The sequence below is a fragment of the Pezoporus flaviventris genome, unplaced genomic scaffold, assembly GCF_033815535.1.
Source record: "Pezoporus flaviventris isolate CSIRO_AGI_PZ_B2104156 unplaced genomic scaffold, CSIRO_AGI_Pfla_v1 ptg000049l, whole genome shotgun sequence".
NCBI classification, from domain to species: Eukaryota; Metazoa; Chordata; class Aves; order Psittaciformes; family Psittacidae; genus Pezoporus; species Pezoporus flaviventris.
This window is the reverse complement of record NW_026892597.1, coordinates 699,136-720,620: the sequence shown is the minus strand read 5'-3', so window position 1 is coordinate 720,620 and position 21,485 is coordinate 699,136. Positions and strand designations below refer to the sequence as shown.

General features: G+C 45.5%; 1 protein-coding gene across 3 annotated transcripts in view; it reads right to left on the bottom strand.

Moving 5' to 3' along the window:
- The window catches only part of TAF3 (TATA-box binding protein associated factor 3), a 117,817-nt gene extending 96,332 nt beyond the window's left edge, over nucleotides 1-21,485 (bottom strand). The window contains exons 1-2 of one of the 3 annotated variants that reach the window (XM_061468582.1): nucleotides 21,232-21,485; nucleotides 7,334-7,576 (exon numbers count right to left, since the gene is read on the bottom strand). In XM_061468582.1, the coding sequence (XP_061324566.1) occupies nucleotides 7,334-7,576; nucleotides 21,232-21,397 (409 nt within the window). In that variant the 5' untranslated portion in view covers nucleotides 21,398-21,485. Of the gene's footprint in view, nucleotides 1-7,333; nucleotides 7,577-21,116; nucleotides 21,174-21,231 lie in introns of those variants that run through there. The other 2 variants (XM_061468586.1, XM_061468584.1) reach the window with 2 other exon arrangements.

Genomic DNA, 21,485 nt, shown 5'->3' with positions numbered 1-21,485 from the left:
CCCAGTAGGTACAATAATTAGCACTTGCTTTTTAAATGCCAGGAATCTTTAGTCATCACTAACATTTTTATTAAGTTAAAGCAACTTTGGTGGCAAAAAGTGAAAGAGGAAAAATGTATAAAAGCATGTGATGAGAAGAAAAATAGGACAGGCACTGAAAAATAATAAAGCTGCAAGGTCAGCCCTTAAAATAGGCCAGTTTGGGCCAAGAACTATTATTCTTCTATACTTCCCTCTTATCCTGCTTTAAGCAGTGGCTAGACTTTCCCTTGCCCAGCTCTTCCCCTAGGGCCCCCCAGAATACTCAGGGCACTAAGGGAAAGCCTGAAATGCTTGGGAACAGTCACACACGGCTATCGGACGATGACCTAATTCGACATTTCTGCTTTCAAAGGCACAAAGGTGTCTGATGTTCCAGATGAAATAAAATCCTCGAGCACAGCGGCAGCAGACAGTGCAGGAAGCAATGCAGGCACTAAACAAAGTCATACATTGTCAGAACAGGGGAAAAACTGCTCTGAGGTGATGAGTGGAGACAAGGGACAAAAGTTTGGCTGAGGAAGGATCAGTAGGAAATTAAAATCATGACAGCATTTCTGTTCAAAAGGCACAACAGAATCCTTCTATCATAAAGTCCCATTTTTATTATAGCCAAAATTGCTACTTGCACATCACAATGCAGTGAAAGAAGCCCACGACTTTCACTGCAACAGAGTGTAAATAATTTACTGCAAAAAGCTAACTTTTATGAGTCCACTTCTGCCTTTTGCAGTTTTTACTGTGAATCAGAATCACTGACAACTTGTAAGTTATCCCCACAGGTCTGAAAAGCAGACACATCTTTGTGGGAAGGTTTTCAGAGGGTGAGATTGCCTTGCAGTAAAGTCACGCTAACTTTGTTTCTATCTGCAATATGCAGTGAATAAGAGCAGACAGCTGAGGAAGCTGAGGAAATACATTTACACAATGTTGAATGTTACAGTTAGTATTACTAACTCCTCATTATTACTTAAGAAAGAACAGAGTCAGCACTTTATAAACTGTACTTGCTGATTTGCTTATTCAGATACAGCCAGATTCAAGCTGGTTTGTTTCGAAGAATACAACACAAAAGACCTTAACAACAAGAAAATCCATCACAAGCTCTCTCTTAAAACCAGTTTTTAATCCATTTCCTTCCAGCTCCTGCTATGCTTCTTATGAAAAATAGCAAGAGGTTGTTTTTTTAACCCAGACATGAATGATTAGAAAAAGTTAGGTTCTAGTCTCCTATAGAATATAAAGCACTATGCCTCTGCACTGTATGCCTCTGTACTGTATGCCTCTGTCTCCATAGTCTCTGGATCCCAGCTAAGCAATTTGGTTTCTGCCATGGATAAAGTTTTACTATGGCATGTACTGCATTCATTTCTTTTTCCCCAAGTGCTGCAAATTAAATGAAGCTCTCGGTGAAAGTCGATTTAACTTCATACTTTCAGCTTTTTTTTAAATAAAAAATAAACTCTTCCTCATTAAACCCTTTCTTGAAGTATTGCACTTGGAATTATGCTTTCCATTATGATCCAGCTTCTTAAGAAAAGGTAAAGATACACTTGTCTTCCCAATTACAGCTTTATCAGCATGCCTTCTATACAAGTTATTTTTCTGTCTAATGGCAAGATTTAAAGCAGGCACATTTTCTGTACACTTTTTTTTTGTTCCTGTCTCACATTTTCCTTTTTCTTTGAAACCTGCCTCTCCTATTGGCTCTTTCCCAATGCCTTTCTTCTGTCTGCATCTCAAGCTTGGCTGCCTTTCTCATTTTGTCTGTCTCTCCTGTTGCTTCCTCCTTGCCAGGGTGATGCAGACATGAAGACTCATCCGCACAAAAGCAATCAGCATCTAACACTCCACATCCTGCATGGACAGCTAAAGGATGCTTGCGAATGCTCAACAGGCAGGCATGGGTAGCAGCCAGGAGCAAAGCGTTCACAGGCAGGCAGGGGTTTAACTCTTTGAGCTGGTTCACTGCACAGTACCCGTTTGGTGATGGGTGGTGGTTTCCTAACTGAGTATACTGGGAAAAGCTCTGTTGGGAAGACTGTTGCTGCTTTTAAATCACGGGTGTAAGAATGAAGAGTTGGTCGGTGTGGTTAAAAGAGATCTGCGGAAAACACAGAAAGGCTTAAGAACGACAACAGCAAGACCTGTGTTACAAAACAATATCCCAGCGTGCATCTTAAAGCCCATCACGGGCTAATTTAGAAAGAATTATTGGCTTTGCTTAACCCCTGAGGAAACCAGAGACCAACCTGATGCTGGACTGAACTGACACTGGTCTGAGATTCAAGACCTGCTACGTTCAGCTCTGGACCCAACGAAAGGAATGCTAGACGGAAAGGCCAATGGATTTAAAAACCTGATATATCTAAACCACTGCAGGTAGACACTAATGCTTTGGACCATCATGGTGCTTCATGCTTATACAGTTACAATTCTACAGCACTGGTAAAGCCCAGATATCAGATGCAAAAATTATGTTGTCATAGCACCTTGCTTCATACACATATCCCCCCTTCTCATCAATCCAAATGTGAATTTGAGCAACTAATACTGAAACAAACGACATATGTTCCGAGATGGTTTGACAGCTGGGTTTCCACACTTCCAGGTGGCTGCAAGACTTGCTACCCACCAAAACCTAACATCACATCAACAGCAAAAAGGGGAAAAGGCAGGACTGTAAGAAATCAACAATTTTATGCTTTGATCTGCCAGGGAAATAAAATGTTCTGACAGAAAAGGCTACAAATAAACCCAAATTTGTACACTGCGCCAAGAACTGGTCCTGACTCAATCATCAGAAATACATTGCCAGCGTTTGAACACGTGTTATCAGGAATGAAAGACCACAAAACTTAATTCTGGTAAAAATCACATTTGTTTCCAGATCCTCATTAAGGGAGAGGAGATGCACCTTTATGAAGCAGGGGTGAAATGGTATGAAGCAGAAGACAGAAAAAAATGAAGCAAGAAGTCAGGAAGAAGTCTGACTCCCTGAAAGCTACCCTTCTCCTCACAGATAACTCTCAAGTACTGCAAAGAGACGCTCATGTCTTCTCCCTCTTATCCTTCTTATGCACCTTAGCTGTATCTTATGCATCTTATGCAACTATGCTGTAAGAGAGAAATGAGGGTCTAATAAAATATAACAGACTACAAACAGCATTCCATGCACAACAACAACCTGTTTTCTTCAGTCTTCTGGTTAGAGAAACAGGGATCGACTACCTGGGACTTCAGAAAGACAGGAAAATAAAGCAGCTGACAAAAAGTGCTTATTTTTATAAACTATTATTATTATTGATGAGGTAATAACAAAAGGCAGTAAGCACAGGTAGAAATTCATCCTAGGAAGCTTAAAAACAAGGTTACTATGGCACATGCAGGATTCACTCTTTGTTTTAGCTATGAAGAATGATACATGTTCTTAAAGCATCAGGATGCAGAGCTCAACATTATCACAAAATGTGATAGTGATTATTATGATGATTATTATGATGATTACTACTACTATTAGTATTATTAGGTGTGGAAAAGTATTTGGGCTTTCTCTCTGGCCTACTTTCAGCACAGCACTGCTCTGCTTCAAATGCAATCAACAAATTCTATGAAGCTGCTATATTATTGCAAAATGCATGTTCTTTTGCATTAAAGCCCAAGAAATAAAGCATGACCATCATGTTTTGCAACTAATTTATTTTTTCCTCCTTTTTTAATCTGTCTTACAAGTTGACCATGACATTTTAGTGACAACAGCGCTAAAATAACTCAAAACAACAAAAAGGAGGCTAATTAAAAATAGGCAGGCACTGAACATCATGATGCATTGGCATAAAATCATTTCTTCAGTGTCCTTTGTAAAAACCCTGCTAAAAAGCCACCATTTGCCATGGCAATAGTGAGTCAGATTGTTTTATATCGAATTATACATGTAGATCCTCGCAGCGCAAGCGTTTGGTTGGCGCATGTTACTGGAATACCGCAATCTCTGTCTAAAGCAAGAGAAGAGTTTCTGCTTTGTTGGAACACAACGTGTATCACCCAACCGAGCTTCCAACCGACACGGACTGCACATGTGGAAAACCTATTTGCCTTCTTCCCTTTCCCCTCAACTTCAATAATCATTTAGAGCTGTTTCAGCATTTTTTACTATTGAGTATATACGGAGGGAATGGCTCCTCTCAGGCTGGAGAGGGCTTTTTTGCTCTTATTGAGCAGTGGTAACTAAGACATCGCACAAGCTGCTGGGTATACGCTGAACACAACACCCCCAGTTCTAGAGTAAGTGGAAAGAAGTTAGTTGCAGGCGCAGAACTAGAGGGCTGTTGAGAAGGAAGTTAGCAACACCTACTGGTCATGGTGCATACTGAACACTGGTTTGGTTTTTAAGTTAACAATTAAACCCAGCTTTTTCTTACTAAAGCACCTACATAAAATTACCTATGAAGTCAGTCTGCTGCCAGAGATAATACTTCTAAATAGTATTATTAAATACCATTATATAAAATACATCACATCTCCCACTAAACCTTGTTCTGCTCACACCCTCAGACCATTCATGGCTACACCACTGCTAAAATATATCAGCACCAGGGATTCCTGAATCCTCTCAGTAAATAAATATTCATAACACGAGATGAGCTTTAGGCTTCGATAGAAAATGGGACAGAACAAGTCGTCCTGACAGCTCTTTAAGTGACTGAAGGATTTACATTATACATCGTAACGTGCATGAAGCTTTCCTCCATTACTGCCTAATTATCTTTACTGCCTACTCAAAGGAACTCAGATCTTATGGACTGCACAATCTTAGCAGCAGCACATTGTTTCTGGACTCTGTAAAGCTCTGCGAACTATTCAAACAGCTTGTGCACTTCCTCAGTAGTTTTACGATGCATTTCCCTTCATCTGCAAAAGTAAGTTTTTCTGTCTCGTTTTACTTGAAGTTAAATACAACCAAACGCACACAACGGAGTCTCTTGATCCACTTCACCCCTTCCAAAAAAACAACACAGGGCTTAAAATTACAAACAGCATTTTCAGAAACTGTTCAATTCAAAATTAAAACGCCCTCATCTCTTAAGTATCTCAAATCAACTCTAAGAAACCTGCATTCAGCAGTTGTATTGAATGCTTGCTTTAAGTTTCCATTAAAAACATACTGTATTCATGTTTCTGAAGCTGTGCCTATAGGTTCTCTGATACACTAGCCTGAGGCATCAGAAGTTTTCCTGGTTCTCATCCAACTTTGGCAATAATATCTTCTTACTTCGGGTGTTAAAAGGATTCATACATTATTTATAAGGACTGCTAAAATCTAACTCCTGGATCTAACTTGCAAGAGAAAGAGTATAAAAAGTTACATACAAGGAAAAAAAAAGCAGCACAACTGTCCCCATTTCAATTTTTAGCCTCTCTTTGTATGTCACGTATCGGCAGACTGAGCCTGCAACACTCTCATCTCTCACTCCCCGTGTTCAGATATTCCTTTGCAGCCGCTTTGAGCCGCCTTGGATTTGATCTTCCTTGTGGATTTTTAAAGTATGATTTTCCAAGTTACTAAATAAATAGGCACAAAACTGCAGGTAGCTTGTTACACTTCAAAGATGCCGGATTTCTCTGACACAATGGTGTTTGCCTCCGGAAAAAGATCAGGCTAAAGCATTACAGGTAGCCGAAATGGGGTAGCTAAAATCCCTATTCACTTCTCAGTGTCTTCCTCCTCCATTTTTTGCCTTATGAATGTTTTCTACATATAAGATATTTACATTTTCTTGCCTCTTCCTGGTTGAAGAGAGTTCACTGTTAGAATTGAAAAGCAAGCCTTTTAACAAACTTCACAAAGGGAGATTTTAGTATCTCCTTATCAATCCGAGACAGGATTTCTGCTTTGAACAGTAGTTTCGCTTCCTGGGTTATACTAAGGCAAAAGACATTAAAATGCTATTGATCTATGAAATAACTATGTATTTTATGCAATTAAAGAGAAAAGTCAGGTCTACAGAGCTTCCGAAGTACTCACCAGTGTAAGTCCTCACGCTGTCACTGGAAATAGTATATTTGTTCTGAACACACCCAAACCATCGTGTCTGACAGACATTTACACCTTAGATAAGAGTCCCCGACTATAATCTCACTCAGTCTAACTGGAGCACATAGGAACTGCATCTGTCTAGCTGAACATGATGTATAAAAGGCTGAACATACACTTACTTCAGCTTGCTAATCATTGAAATACCGCCCTGTGTGACATTTGTAGCTGCACAGCCGTGGATTCTGTCTACTCAGTAAGGTGATGCTGTTTACGTTCATCTTCACACTGGGCAGAACTTTCACATGTATATCCATGTGCAGACATTGAGACCTTAGCTCTTAAAACAGACAAGTATGAATAGCAGAGCACGATATCCATTATCCATTAAATAAGTATGTTGTGAGGAATGCTCCTGTTCATTACACCCTTTTGAAAAATGAAGCTCTTCTCTCTGGAATTTTGTTCAGAGTCCACAAGCTCACGTTTTAACTTCCCCACAAAGTACAGCTGTGCGATGTTCACTATTCAAAGGGAAAGGGAGAGTAGGTCACATTCTTTAAAGGTTTAGCTTATTAGCAGTCAAGTGTCATACAGCCGAAAACCAGAACAAATTTAGCTTTCTCCTGTGCCACTGTTAAAACTCCCAGGGCAACTGCAGCTCGTAGCACTTGTGCAAGTTAGTTTCACTACTACAGGGACCCTCAACCTCTGTGGGACAAGGAGAGCAGCTGAACCAGTCATGATAAAACCCTAATCAACATTAGCAAGGACTGAAAGCAAGGCACTGTGCCTCTACATGACTCTTCCTTATTTTAGATCTGAATTCATTTTAATTGGAATTTTGTGTGTGTTACATTTGTTTGAAGGAAGATGAAATACCTGTCAGGAGCTGGGAATACTGGCATTCCTTCTTCTACCTTTACCAAATTACTGAAGCTCTCGCAGTATCCATAAGAGGTGGGCTAATACATAACAGCGAAAAGCACTCAATTCTATTGTCATCCAAAAAGTTCAATTTCAAACGCAATATAGAAAAGTGTATTAAGATGGTGCATTTTAACACCATGTTACTCTTGGAGGAAAGTGAAAGAGTGGAAAACAACCTTGCCACAGCACTGCTCTCTGTTGTAAAACACCACACTTGTGTAACACCTGAGCCACTGCTCTGGGGCAGCACAGCTCCAACTGCTTGAGGATGCAGAACGAACATGCAAACACACATGGCCCAAAGCTTAAAGCAAAGGATTGATTTCGCACCTTCTTGAGAGGAGACAATGGGTGGCAGGTAATCGGGGATGTACTCCTTCCTTTCTTCTGCATCCTTACTTCCCGGCTGGGGAAACTGCAGGACATTGTTCTTGCTGACGGGGAACGAGGGGATTTGATGTGCAAAAGTGACAGGCTCGATATTGTGGATGTAATCTTCCAGCTCATGCAGGTTAACCCCCATAAGCTTGAAGGCATTACTTACATCATCCAAAATTGGATCAGTGCGGCCATCTGCAACAAAAACAGCAACAACAGAACAACGTCTATCAGAAATCCAGTTTCAAACCGTTTGACCTGCGGATCTGTGCTCAGAGGTTACAGCTCACTGCCAGCAACAGAGATCAGAGTCCCACCACGTTCCCTGTTTGCTGGGCTATCCAACATTCCAGGCTAAGAACACATTTATATGTGTTTTGTTTTGATCCGTATCGCTTTGGTTCAATTCATATCATTAAGAACTGCACCTCAAGAAGCAAATCAAGCAAGGCAGAGGGAGCAGCAATCAGCTTTACCTGGCAACAGCCAAGTAACACGGTACAACACCTCTTAAAATAGGTTTCTACTTCATAAAGTAAATTCAAGTGTATGAAACAAGCCCTTACTATGCAGAAGGTGCCCCTTTACCAGCATGCAATAGACCAAATGTTATTTTTTAACCTAGAAACATCTTAATTTTGTTGAATCAAATGTAGCTCATGGGTAGCAAAAAAACACGAAGATACCTGTGTATCTCCTGATAACACAAATACTTCACATCCTATCTTTCCACCAGATGGAATCTACTATGAGTCACTTTACCTCCCGGTTAGATATACCTCCCAGTTGAAACAGAGGAATATTAAGTAGTGGTCTGATGAGGAGAGAATATTTTATGCTAAAGTTCAAGTGCTGATTTCCTGGGGTGCAACTGAAGTTTGACTCTACAGCAAAAACCTTTTCTTTACAAAGAGCACAGTGAAGCCTCAGTGGCCAAGCTGTCAGCACCTTTATTCCCTCAGACCTCCGTGAAAGGATGCAGTTTGTTCTACATATGGAATGCGGCTCCAAGATTTAAACCTCACAGTGCACAAGTCCTCCAAGTGCCTCAGTTTCCCCGGCCTGACAGAGGGATATCCCTCTGAAGGCCTCCAGAGGGAGACCCAGACAACCTGGCTCGGGTGCCAAGGCACCGCTTCGAGTCTCATCTTAAGTCTTCTTAACAAAAATAACACCAAAAAAAGATGCTTTAAACCCCAAAACATGATTTTTTTTTCAATTCAATAACATTATAATGAATTATTAAAACGCTATAGTTGGCTTATGAAGATATTACATCCCTGCATGATGATAAGCTGTGATTTCCTTTAAAAAGCCATTAAGGAAACCCAGCCCGTGCTTACTGAAGGAACACAATCGCTATTGTGAAGCTCCAGCTTCGGAGGATGGGGGGAATGCTCCTTTGTTTGTCCTTTAACCTAATCTCTTCTTGGTTTATCTTGCAGTCGAGCTGGCTGGGTCTCACATCACTGGATGAATTCAAGCCCTGAGCCAACTTATGCCTTCAGGTATATTTAAAGAATAAGAATTTTGTTCTAGAATTTCTCTTCTTAGTCTTGCAGTGAAGATAAGGGTAATGCTCAGATTATGGCTTTGATTCTCAACTCTGTAACACTGGCCTCTTGTGTGACTCTGGGCAAGTCACTTGCGCTTTAATTCTCTCCACAGCTAAAAGGGACATCAGACCAAGTTATCGCCCCTTTTGCCCATCTGTATTTAGGCCGTGAACTGAAACAAGAACATTTTTTGTGTGTCTATAATATCTAGTACAAATGTAATGCCAGTTTCCCCTGCAGACTCCAGGGGCAGAGAAGTGTGGAGACTTGAATTAACATAACCAAAGGGGGGTATTACAACTTTAGAGTAGTTATGAGACCATTATAGTTATTAAACTTATATATATAACATATTAACATTATACTTATTAAACAGGGGAAGTTCAGGTTAGCTATAAGGAGGAAGTTCTTTACTGTGAGGGTGGGGAGACACTGGCACAGGGTGCCCAGAGAAGTGGTAAATGCTCCATCCCTGGCAGTGTTAAAGGCCAGGCTGGACAGAGCCTTGGGCAACATGATCTAGTGTGAGGTATCGCTGCCACTGGCAGGGGGTTGGTCCTAGGTGATCTTAAGGTCCTTTTCAACCCAAATCATTCTGTGATTAGACAGACTGCTTCATCCTTAAAAAAGTTAAATTTAGAGAACTGACACAGTTAAGGAATCTTGCTTTGTCACTTTTAGTTGCTCTTCAGACTACAAAGACACCTTTGAACTTACTGATCCAGAAGGTGTCAAGACTTAACAGTACTAGATTTGACAGCCAGCTAAAAACAAAACTTGAGGAAAACTTTCCACCAAGCCCAGAAGGAGAGCATATTTATTCCCTGAACACTCCTGAAATCACTGGCTGTACTGCTTGCAGCACACAGAGGGATTCATAGAACGGTTTGTGGTGGAAGGGACCATAAAGCTCCTCCAGCTCCAACCCCTGCCACGGGCAGGGACCCCTTCCACTGGAGCAGCTTGCTCCAAGCCCCTGTGTCCAACCTGGCCTTGAACACTGCCAGGGATGGGGCAGCCACAGCTTCTCTGGGCACCCTGTGCCAGCGCCTCAGCACCCTCACAGGGAAGAGCTTCTGCCTAAGAGCTCATCTCAGTCTCCCCTCGGGCAGGTTGTCGTGGTTTAAACCCAGTCAGGTAACTTGTTCACTCACTCCCCCCCCCTTCTTTCCCTCCCCCTACTCCCGGAGGGACGGAGAGGAGAATCGAAAAGAATGCAACTCCCACGGGTTGAGATAAGAACAGTTTAGTAACTAAGGTATAACACAGATCACTACTGCTACCACCAATGATAATAATGATAAAGGAAATAACAAGGGAAGAGAATACAACACCTCAGCACCAGCCGACCGATAACTTGCCCCCCTCAGCCCGACCAAGCACCGACCGATACCTCCTCCAACCCTGCAGTCTCCCAGCCCTTCCGGCTAACTCCCAGTTACCTCCTGGCCATGACGTGCTGTGGTATGGAATACCTCTTTGGTCAGTTTGGGTCAGGTGTCCTGTCTCTGCTTCCTCCCGGCTTCCCCTCCTCCCTGGCAGAGCATGAGGCTCACAAAGTCCTTGGCCAAACCAAAACATCTCTATCAGCTCTGTTCCCGAGCTGAAAGTCAAAACACTGCACTGCACCAGCTACCAAGAAGGAGAAAAATGACTGCTACTGCTGAACCCAGGACACAGGTTAAAGCCATTCCCCTTGTCCTGGCCTTACAGGCCCTTGTCCCAAGCCCCTCTCCAGCTTTCCTGCAGCCCCTTCAGGCACTGGAGCTGCTCTCAGGTCTCCCCTTCAGGAGTCTTCTCTTCTCCAGGCTGATCCAGCCCAGCTCTCTCAGCCTGGCTCCAGAGCAGAGCTGCTCCAACAGCTCCACAGCACTCATTCCCAGGTGAGCACGGCCTGGACATAGAAAGCATATCGACGCATTCCCTGCTTCTGTCTAGTTTTCCTTGACAAAATGGGAAATTTCCTCAGGGAATGCTGCAGACAACCAGCACACAGGACTGCAAGACGCACCACATCACCTACCCGATGAGCAGGGCTCAGTGAAGACGTTTCAAGCACCTTACTCAGTCCATGCTTCTTGACACCAGCACAGTCATACATTCCACATGAAAAGCTCAGTCCAGCTTATCACTGCAATAGGAAAGGTCTTTTCCTAGACCTGCATATCATCTTTTAGAACGTGTATCGATGTGAGCAGTAAGGGATAAATGCTACAACAAACTCCCTCCTACAAGAGCTTCATGAGAACACATGGCAGAGAAGCAACTACTAAGTGCAACTAAAGCATGGAAATATTTAAGCAACTATATATAAAAAACAACTATGTTTGTTAGAAAGCAAAAGGTGACCAAAAACCTTCTATAGATTCAATTTTCCTGTATCTTTGACATTTGACCCCAAAGAGACAACGACAAGTCATAAGGTTGGTTCAAAGCTAAACAATTCTTAACCCTGCAACTGTCAGAGGGATGAAAGACTGATGGGTTACAGTGTCCTCAATAGCAAGAGCATACCAAAAACGTTTCAGGTCTGTACTCGTATCTATATTTAAATCAAAAGTTATCAATTGGTAACATACAGAGCACAAAAATGTATTAAATGTAATTTCAGGTGATTCATCAAATAAAGGCTTTATACTTCTATTTGATTAGTTCAGCATTCCTCTTCTCTCACTGGCTGAATAAAATTCAACCTAATATATAGCAGCTAATATATTCAACTAATACAGCAGAAGCCAGACACATGAAAGAGAATGCTGACAAACACCTAACACTCTCCTGGTCTTTCAGTTAGCCTTAAGCTTTGTTCTGTAGGGAAACCATGCCATAAGAAAGAAAACCAGGTTGAATTTGTGCATCCTGAACTTGTCTCAATATTCTTCAGGCCTCTGTGCTATCCTCAATTTAAAAGTTCGGATGCTGAATCCTCCCAGTGACATTCCCAATGTCTCATGCAGCTTTTAGTTTTCAAACTCCTGCTGTCCCCTAGAGCACAACACTTCAAATAATACCTGTTGTCCAGGATTGGGAAGCGATGGAAGGAGGCAGGAACAGTTCATCCACCAAGTTATAACTCCTCCTTACTCTGCAAACAGTAAACTAAGGAAATATCTTTCTCACAAGCTTTTAAACTGTTTTTGCTCCCTGACTGGGAATTGTACTCCGAAACTGATATCAGAGTTGCAAACAGCAGAGCTGTATTAGGACCATTCGGTGTCAGAGCAGCTCACCAGGACCCTGTGTGAATGACCATGAAGCTACAATACTCAGCTTCCCGACACATGAGAACAAACACTGAGTGAGAAGGAATCTCTACACAGAAATGGATCCCAAAACCAGAAACAGAATTGAATCTCCAGGGGGTTTCTGGTCACATTTTGAATCTGCTTTCTAACATAGTTGCTTTTTTATATCCTTGCTTAAATATTTCCATGCTTCAGTTACACTCAGTAGTTGCTTCTCTGACATGTATTCTTATGAAGCACTTGTAGGAAGGAGTGTGTTGCAGCATTTATCATTACTAAACAAAAACCAGAACCCACACAGAGCTGAGGACTTACGTGGAAAGTTATCCAGCCCTCCAACCCTGGTGCTCAGCATCACCTCCACATACACCTAGTGCCCACAAGGGAAAACAGACCCCTCTCTTGCAATGAGGAGGAATATTCAGAGGCAGCTAAAACCCAGTTATTTTTGCAAGAGTCTCAAGAATTCCTCCAGCAAAGAAGCTGCTCAGTGCTCACATCATCCACAGGAACTGTGAAGGTGAGAGTTATGGAAAAAAGGATCTTACTTTCCCCAAATCCAGCTTCAAGAATAGCTGATTTACTTTTGTCAAACTCACCCCATCTTCTCCTCCTTCCTGGCCCAGAGTCTGCTTGAATCAGTGAGAATGTAACAAGTCAGTGCAGAACAGAAGAGCTTCTCCCTTCATGCTGGGGTTTATAAAGCGAGCGACTATAACTCTAATAAATACATTATGTTAATGAGTCACTACCCATGCAACATGTAAAGTCTATTATAAACAGCTCAGCATCACCCTCATGTCTGCTATAAAAGAGGGGGTTTTAAACTTCATTTTAATCAGAAAATTAATAGGTGTAGCTCCTCAATATTTTTACAACAGGCTCTATCAGATTCCTGGTGCTCTGGCACATCCCATAACCTTGCCACATAGTAAATACTCTGTGTAAATACACAGAGTAGTTACTCCAGGATAAATCTTTCAAGCAGCCAACACATTGCTTCCATCCAGCAACCACAAGAACAGTCAGAAGCTACACAGTAGATTATTTAGTAAGTCTTCCAGTGCCTAAAGGGGCTGCAGGAAAGCTGGAGAGGGGCTTGGGACAAGGGATGTAGGGACAGGCCAAGGGGAATGGCTTGAACCTGTCCCAGGGGAGACTGAGATGAGCTCTTAGGCAGAAGCTCTTCCCTGGGAGGGTGCTGAGGCGCTGGCACAGGGTGCCCAGAGAAGCTGTGGCTGCCCCATCCCTGGCAGTGTTCAAGGCCAGGTTGGACACAGGGGCTTGGAGCAAGCTGCTCTAGTGGAAGGTGTCCCTGCCTGTGGCAGGGGGTGGAACTGGATGAGATTTAAGGTCCCTCCCAACACAAACCATGGTATGATTCTATGATATATGTCTTGCACTTGGGTGGGGAAAAATGATCCCATTAATGGAGTTGCCAGTCAGGCAAAAGCACCTTCCTGCTATTGCTGTTCAGTCTGTTTCTTTTCACAGTAGCCTCATAAATGTCACGCAAAAAGCCTTCTTTACTGGTAGCCAGTATGCAGTAAATTACTTAAATCCACCAAAATATAAGGTTATCGGGATATATAGAGGTACATTTCTTATAAAAAATGTTATGGGCCCCACATAGATACTTGTTACAAGTCATTCAGCATCAGGATCAGGACCCAGCGCATTTAAACTGATCATCAAAGTCTAATACTTTGACACATTTGGTTGACACCAGGTCAGTTCTCTCCACTATGGTAATTCCCAGCCAAAATCCTGGTTGCTGTCTGCTTTCTCCAACCACGGTATTTGCTAGAATGAAGTTAAGTTTCCCTTTACAGGAGATGGTGCAGTGACACATGAGCAGGTTTCGAGTCAGCTCTACCCTGTCATTTTCACTTCCAGCTACAATGTTGTGATGGCCGGACTAGAACCTGCCTTTTCAACAGAAATACAGTTGCATTAATAATACCAACTTAATGTATTATTTAATATTATCAATATTTAATATCATATGGTGTATATCTTCCGTATTTATATATATATATATATAACTTTTAAGCAGTCCTGCAAGGAGCACTGAGCTGGACCCGATGATCCTTATGGGTCCCTTCCATCTTAAGATACTCTATGATTCTATGTTAACATACCAATAAACTTCAGAAAAAGCAGACACACAATATGAAATTAAAGACCAACTTAGAAACTTTCTTTCCTCACTCTAAGCCAATTTCAGCAGAAATTAATTAATTAAAATCACAGCATAGCCTCAATCACAGCACATGCTCAATTCTGAAAATTCAAGGAAAGGGTATTGAAAACCCTACTTCCAAATCCAACACACCCCAGAAGTAATTATCTGGTTTATTGTAAGAGCAGCCCTGCAGAGGAGGACTTGCAGGTCATGGTCAATGAGAAACTAAGCATTGAGCTGGCTTCAGTGTGCACTTGAGCACAGAAACCAACTGCACCCAGGGCAGCATCAAGAGGAGCGTAACCAGCAGGTCAAAGGAGGTGATCCTGCCCCTCTGCTCTTGTGAGACCTCACTCGCAGTACTGTGAACAGTTCTGGTGTCCTCAACATGAAAAGGACATGGAGCTGTTGGAACAAGTCCAGAGGAGGCCACGAGGATGATCAGGGACTGGAGCACCTCCTGTATGAAGACAGGCTGAGAAAGTTGGGGCTGTTCAGCCTGGGGAAGAGAAGGCTGCGTGGAGAGCTCAGAGCAGCTTCCAGTATCTGAAAGGGGGCCTACAAGGATACTGGAGGGGGGCTCTTCATCACAGACTGTAGTGATAGGACAATGGGTGATGGGTTCAAACTGAAACAGGGGATGTTCAGGTTGGATATAAGGAAGAAGTTCTTTACTGTGAGGCTGCCCAGAGAAGTGGTGAATGCCCCATCCCTGGCAGTGTTTAAGGCCAGGCTGGACAGAGCCTTGGGTGCCATGGTTTAGTGTGAAGTTTCCCTGCCCATGGCAGGGGGCTGGAACTTGATGATCTTAAGGTCCTTTCCAACTCAAAACAGTCTATGATTCTATGATTACACTTCAAGTTTTAGCAGCAGATAACTAAGTTTGTCCTGCTAAATTTGTCCTGAATTCCATGCTGAAATACGCCCAGGTGCCCTCAGTGATTACAGTGAAGTAGCTGCTACCTGGTTGTTTTTTAAAACAATGTGACACAAAAATCAGGGTTTTAGGGGTACAAACCATGACTTCCCTTCTCATCCCTCCCACGAACTGCAGCACCCACCTAAATATTCTGGAAACTGAACTCTCTCCCTGGATGTGCCAAGTTAAGAAGCAAAACGCAACATATTCTGCATGTCTATAATTAATCCAAGCTGCAGTCACCAAATTCATAGTGAATAAAGCAGAGACTGGGTTTTCTTCACAGGGTACTTCCCCAGTGTGAAAAACCCAAACAGACAAAATCCAGAGCACTTAACCCAAAGCAGCATCTGTGCCACCACCTCTATCAAAGCATGTGAAACGTGAGTGCAAACCCAAGCAGTACCTAACAGAACTTTCCCCTTTTCCCCTCTTGCTTAAAACAAACAACAGAAACATGGAACTCTGCTCTCAGAAAACACAAACCCCAGTTTGTTTTGTAGTTCAACACCTTAATGACACACTCCGAGATTGGTTTTTCATATATTCTGTTTAAATCTTGGGCTAAAACCACGTGTGAAGTGCACAGTGCATTGAACAGGCTTCCTCTTAGAAGCTTTGCAGCATAGTATGGTGTACTTGAACAGGAAAGCCCTTATTTTCTCCCTTGTAAGTTCACTCTCTCCTCCACCCCCTCCAGCATTCAGAAGCATTTCATGGCATCAAACACATCTCAAAACAGCTTTGCAAATCCTTCTGCCTTCCCTTTGCAGCACTGAAGCTGCCATCAACTACAGCTCCTGCAAATGCAAAGGAACAAGAGCAGAAAAGTAATGAAAATCTTGACTTAGCTCTCCTAATGGGATGTAACAGCTGGAACAAAGATCTAACACAGCTGGGAAAGGCATCCTTTCCCTTTGCAGCTGAGGAGATGTGGGAATGGCAACGACATGCTTTTCAGAGCAACACCACTAGGGCTCGATTATGTCAAGAGTAAATCCATTCAGTTTCAAATACAAAGATTACGTCCCTCCAGCTGACAACTCTGCTAACTCAAACCCCACTGGTTTGACTCCGAGATAACACACTCACAATAAAGATGCTACAATTGGAATTTAATTAATTCTACTTATGCAAAACCATGGCAAAATTCAGCTCATTCATCCAGAGCTGGGTTTGGACAGGAACCTATTTGAGCAGCAAAAGGAAACAATTCTCATGAAGCAGGGAGACAGCAGCTGAGTATTAAAATGTCTTTTTACAAGCCTTTTAAAGAAAGAAGTACAGGAATCATTTTGAGAGAGGTAATACAAAAAATACCACATCACTGGCATGGAAACAGCACATCCCACTTCTCCTCCATGAAAAAGAGAAAAAAAAACCAACTGTGATCCAGACTGGTTTGTGTTGGAAAGGGCCTTAAAGCCCATCCAGTTCCAACCCCTGCCATGTGCAGGGACCCTTCCACTAGAGCAGCTTGCTCCAAGCCCCTGTGTCCAACCTGGCCTTGAACACTGCCAGGGATGGGGCAGCCACAGCTTCTCTGGGCACCCTGTGCTGGCGCCTCAGCACCCTCACAGGGAAGAGCTTCTGCCTAAGAGCTCATCTCAGTCTCCCCTCTGGCAGGTTCAAGCCATTCCCCTTTGCCTGTCCCTACAGGCCCTTGTCCCAAGCCCCTCTCCAGCTTTCCTGCAGCCCCTTCAGGCACTGGAGCTGCTCTCAGGTCTCCCCTTCAGGAGCCTTCTCTTCTCCAGGCTGACCCAGCCCAGCTCTCTCAGCCTGTGATATTTCCTTATTCATTCACAGATGGAGAAAACTCCTCACCCCACTTTCAGTAAGCTCACCCAAAGTCAGAGAACGATGCCTTAGTTCTATACACTTTGAATTCCTCAAGCACTGAATTATCACCATCTCTGTATCTTTTCCTCCTTATACTATAAACATTGTGGCCCTGAGCCCCCTGTGGCAGAGGCAGCGGAGCTCGAGTGACAACGCTACTCCACAACTCATCTCCTGCATAAATAGTGACCCAGTTACAGAAGCGTCTTCCCCAGTATTGGTACTGACCATATCAAAGGCTGTATCAGCTCTGACCAAGCCTAGGGTAGCTCCTTTTCCACCCCAGAATTCAGTTCTCCCAAACTCTGTTGTTCCCTTTAAATGTTTTGCAGATCATTCCTGTCTGGATGGAGATACAGACTTCAGAGGTGCTGCTGGGTGACAAAGGTTAATACCTTTGTCATTTCCAGACAGCTTACACACAGCTTTACATCTAGCTAGCCCTCAAATTTGGGAAAAGCTCGGACAAGGAAACCTATTCAACCAGGAATTAAAATCCAAGGAGTTTGCAGCAATATCACCAAGTCCTTCCTAAGATCAGTTCCACTCAATTCTGCCTGAACTGCTGAAGGAGAGGCAGGTCCAGGTATCGGGTACATCCAGGTCATCATGGCTTTATCAGGGATCACCACTGCAGTGAGAACTCCTGCATCAGAGAAGGGATATGACCACAAGCAGCAGCACCTTCAGGTACACTTGTGCCAATCTTTGCTCCTCACACTCTCCAAACTCACTCCTGCAGAGGAAGCTGACACCTCCGGCATTGACAGTCTCTCTGGCCTTAAGGCTGCACCCACCACTGGCTGACAGCAGCAATCCTCTGGTACTCATCTGTGACCGACACTTCCATGAGCACAGCTATATCAGCATGGGCAGAATTGCTGCCAGACTTTTCCACCGAGAGCCCTGATACCTCTCCCATCAGCTCCTGCAGTCCCCGGCACATTCTCTGAACACCTACAGTAGCCCCCAGTCCACCACCAGTGTGGCACCTCCTCCTCACCCAGCACTTCAGGCGAGCAATCACATTCTACACCTCAACTCCAATCTCTGCTTCCTCTAAACACCTTCCCTGCTGCCAGACCCAGCCACCTAGGGGCTCTCCAGGACTTCCCCCTCCACAAGTACACTCACACACATGAAAAAGTGGCAGTCCACAACCCCACAGCACCCCAAAAGGGAGGGGGAATGCGTCCCTCTTGGCACAGGAGGCACAACCAGCCATGTTTCTCTGTGTACACACAGCCTACACCCCGACTCTCCCCCGCCTCTCCACTATGTGCATCCCCCTTCCTTAATCTCCCCGCAAATACAGATCCAGCAGCAGTGCTGGCAGCCCTACAGAATGGTTCAGGTTGGAAAGGACCTTAAGTTCCAGCCCCTGCCATGGGCAGGGCCACCTCACGCTAGACCATGCTGACCAAGCCCCTGTGTCCAACCTGGCCTTGAACACTGCCAGGGATGGGGCAGCCACAGCTTCTCTGGGCACCCTGTGCCAGGGCCTCAGCACCCTCACAGGGAAGAGCTTCTGCCTCATATTTAACCTGAGCTTCCCCTCTTTCAGTCTGAACCCACCACCCCTTGTCCTATCACTACAACCCCTGATGAAGAGTCCCTCTCCAGCATCCTTGTAGATTCCCTTCACAGTCCCTCAGACTCTTCTCAGCTCCTCTTCTCCAGGCTGAACAGCCCCAACCTTCTCAGCCTGTCCTCATATGGGAGGTGCTCCAGCCCCTGATCATCCTCATGACCTCCTCTGGACTTGCTCCAACAGCTTCATGTCCTTCTTATGTTGAGGACACCAGAACTGCACACACGTCGTTGATGTCCTCTCCATGTTACCCGCTCCCTGTATCATATGCAGGGCAGCAAAGGCCTCCACACACAGACCCACAATCCCCCAGCCACACTGATAGCCTGAGCCTTGTTCCCTCATCCCACTGTACCCAGACCTAGCAAGGACCCTGACAGACTCTTTTCCCACATACTGCCACTTCCCCACACCTTCCCTGACCCGAAAGGAGAGCAGCACCCCCTTTCTGACATGCCCACACCCAGCAGACCCCTACCACCATCCTATTCCCCAACCCAGCCAGCAACTGGACACCCCATCCTCCTGCACCCCAGGTACCAGCATTCATCCATCCCCCTCAGCACCTCCACTGCAGGGATGCAGACAACCCCAACGGACACATAACTTCATCCTCTGTCATACTGCCAGGCCCAGCAGTGACACTTGCTGCCCCTTTGCCATACACACACACACACACACACACACTCCATACTCCTATATGACCCAGTCAGCCGTCCTCACAGTAACTCCCAGACCTCTCTTCTCCCCCTTCCACGCTCCCACCCCAGCTCAGCCTCATCCCAAATCCAGCGAGGCCCCAAGCATCACTCCCAGCTCCTTCTGCACAGCATATCCAGCCAAACCTCTTCCACTGCATCCACACAAGGACACTTACACCTCATGCTATGTCCACTAAAATGATCCCCCATCCCTCCCATTCTGCATTCACATACTCCACACATCCCACATGCAGCCCCATCACCCTCCTACATCCTGTGAATTACAGCTCTACCTCTTCCAAAATACACTCTAGAGCATCCCTGCCTTCACACACTGCAGACCCACGTCCCCTTTATGCATGTTTATGATCTTAAGGTCCTTTCCAGCCCTAACTATTCTATGATTCCATGTTCCCAGCCCCATGGTACTAGCACTTCCCCCTGTACGCACAATCCCCAGCCTCACTGAGATCCCATACTGACCTGGTACACATCAATCCCTGACCACAGTCCTCTGCCCACCCCATACACATGTATACCTGACACCAAGCACCACAGCCCCACATCATCCCTCTGCACATACATCCCTGCCCCACAGAGCACAGTACATGTGCATCCCCACACTTCCCCTTACACACAGGCACCTCCAGCCCCACAAACCACCCCCCCATACACATATATGTGTATATATACCTAACCCAAAGCACTATAGCAATAGCATTTCCAGCCACATCTCTCCCCACGGAGGTGACTCCCCTTCCCCAAGTACACCTCTCAGACCCCATGCACTGCAGCTCCATCTCTTCACTCCTTACAGGCACCCCAGCCACACACAGCACAGCCCCAGCCATGAGGTTAACACCTCCCCACCCTATCACCCTGTACACCCAGCCCAACCCTTGCGCCCTACAGCCTCGGCACTTACCCTTGTACCAACACTGCGAATCCTATACTTCCATGTCACAGCCTCCTCAGCATTGCCCCCAGGGCACAGACCATCACCCAGAAGTAAGCCAGGACAACACAGCAGCAGCAGCACATCCTCCCAGGCATGCAAAGGGGCTGGCTGCCCCTTCTCCCCACCTAGTACACTCCTCTTCCATATCCAGAGCACTACAGCCCAAGCAGCAGGGCCAAGAGCCCCATCTCCCCTCTCCTGTACACATGCACCCTGGTACCCTGTAGTCTATAGACAGAGAAAGGGAAAGCAGCAGCCCCATCTTCTCAGGCCCACTGCCCCACAGCCCATCTCTCCCTCACAGCAGGGCCCCCATGCACCAGCACTGCCCCATATCTCCTTTCCCATCCTCTCTGTCCTCCACACTGCTCCACAGCCCAATTCCCCTTCACCATCCCCACATCCCACCTCCCCAAGGCCCCCTGCACTGGCTCACCACTTCAACTCCCCCATCTACACCTCACATGCACTGCCCCACACCCCATCTCTCTACATGCCCCCAGCTTGGGTTCTCCACTCCCCATGCCCACATCTCCAGCTCACACCACTTCCCCTCCCTCTCTCTACAGAGCTGCCCCACAGCCCGCCTCCACATACCGCAACACTGCCCCACAGCCCCCAGCGCTGCCCAAAGCCCACACCTCCATGTACATCTCCTCCTACAACGCACTGTCCTGCCCCTCACAGCTGCCCTCCACAGTCCGCCTCCCCTCACAGAAGGGCCTCATGGAGGGCACTTACAGAGCTCGCTCCCCCCAGAGCCCTCCTCAGGCACAGCCACCCCTCACCGGGTCCCCACGACCGCGTCCACCCCCAGCGCACCCCCGCTCTCCCCACACCCCGGCCCCTCACTCACAGAGCTCGCAGTAGCGGTGGCAGCCCCGGCCCAGCCCCTGCAGGTACCGCTGCAGCACGTCGGTGAGCAGGTCGCAGGCCGAAACTTGCACCGAATCCCACCCCAGCGCCTGGCAGATCTGCGCCACCGACACCCGCAGCAGCCACCACGAGTAGGTCTCGCACATGCCGGCTCGGCTCAGCGCGCCCCGGGCCCGCCGCCCGCCCTGGGCCGGGAGGGCCGCGGGTGCCTCACGCACTGCCCGCCGCCGCCGC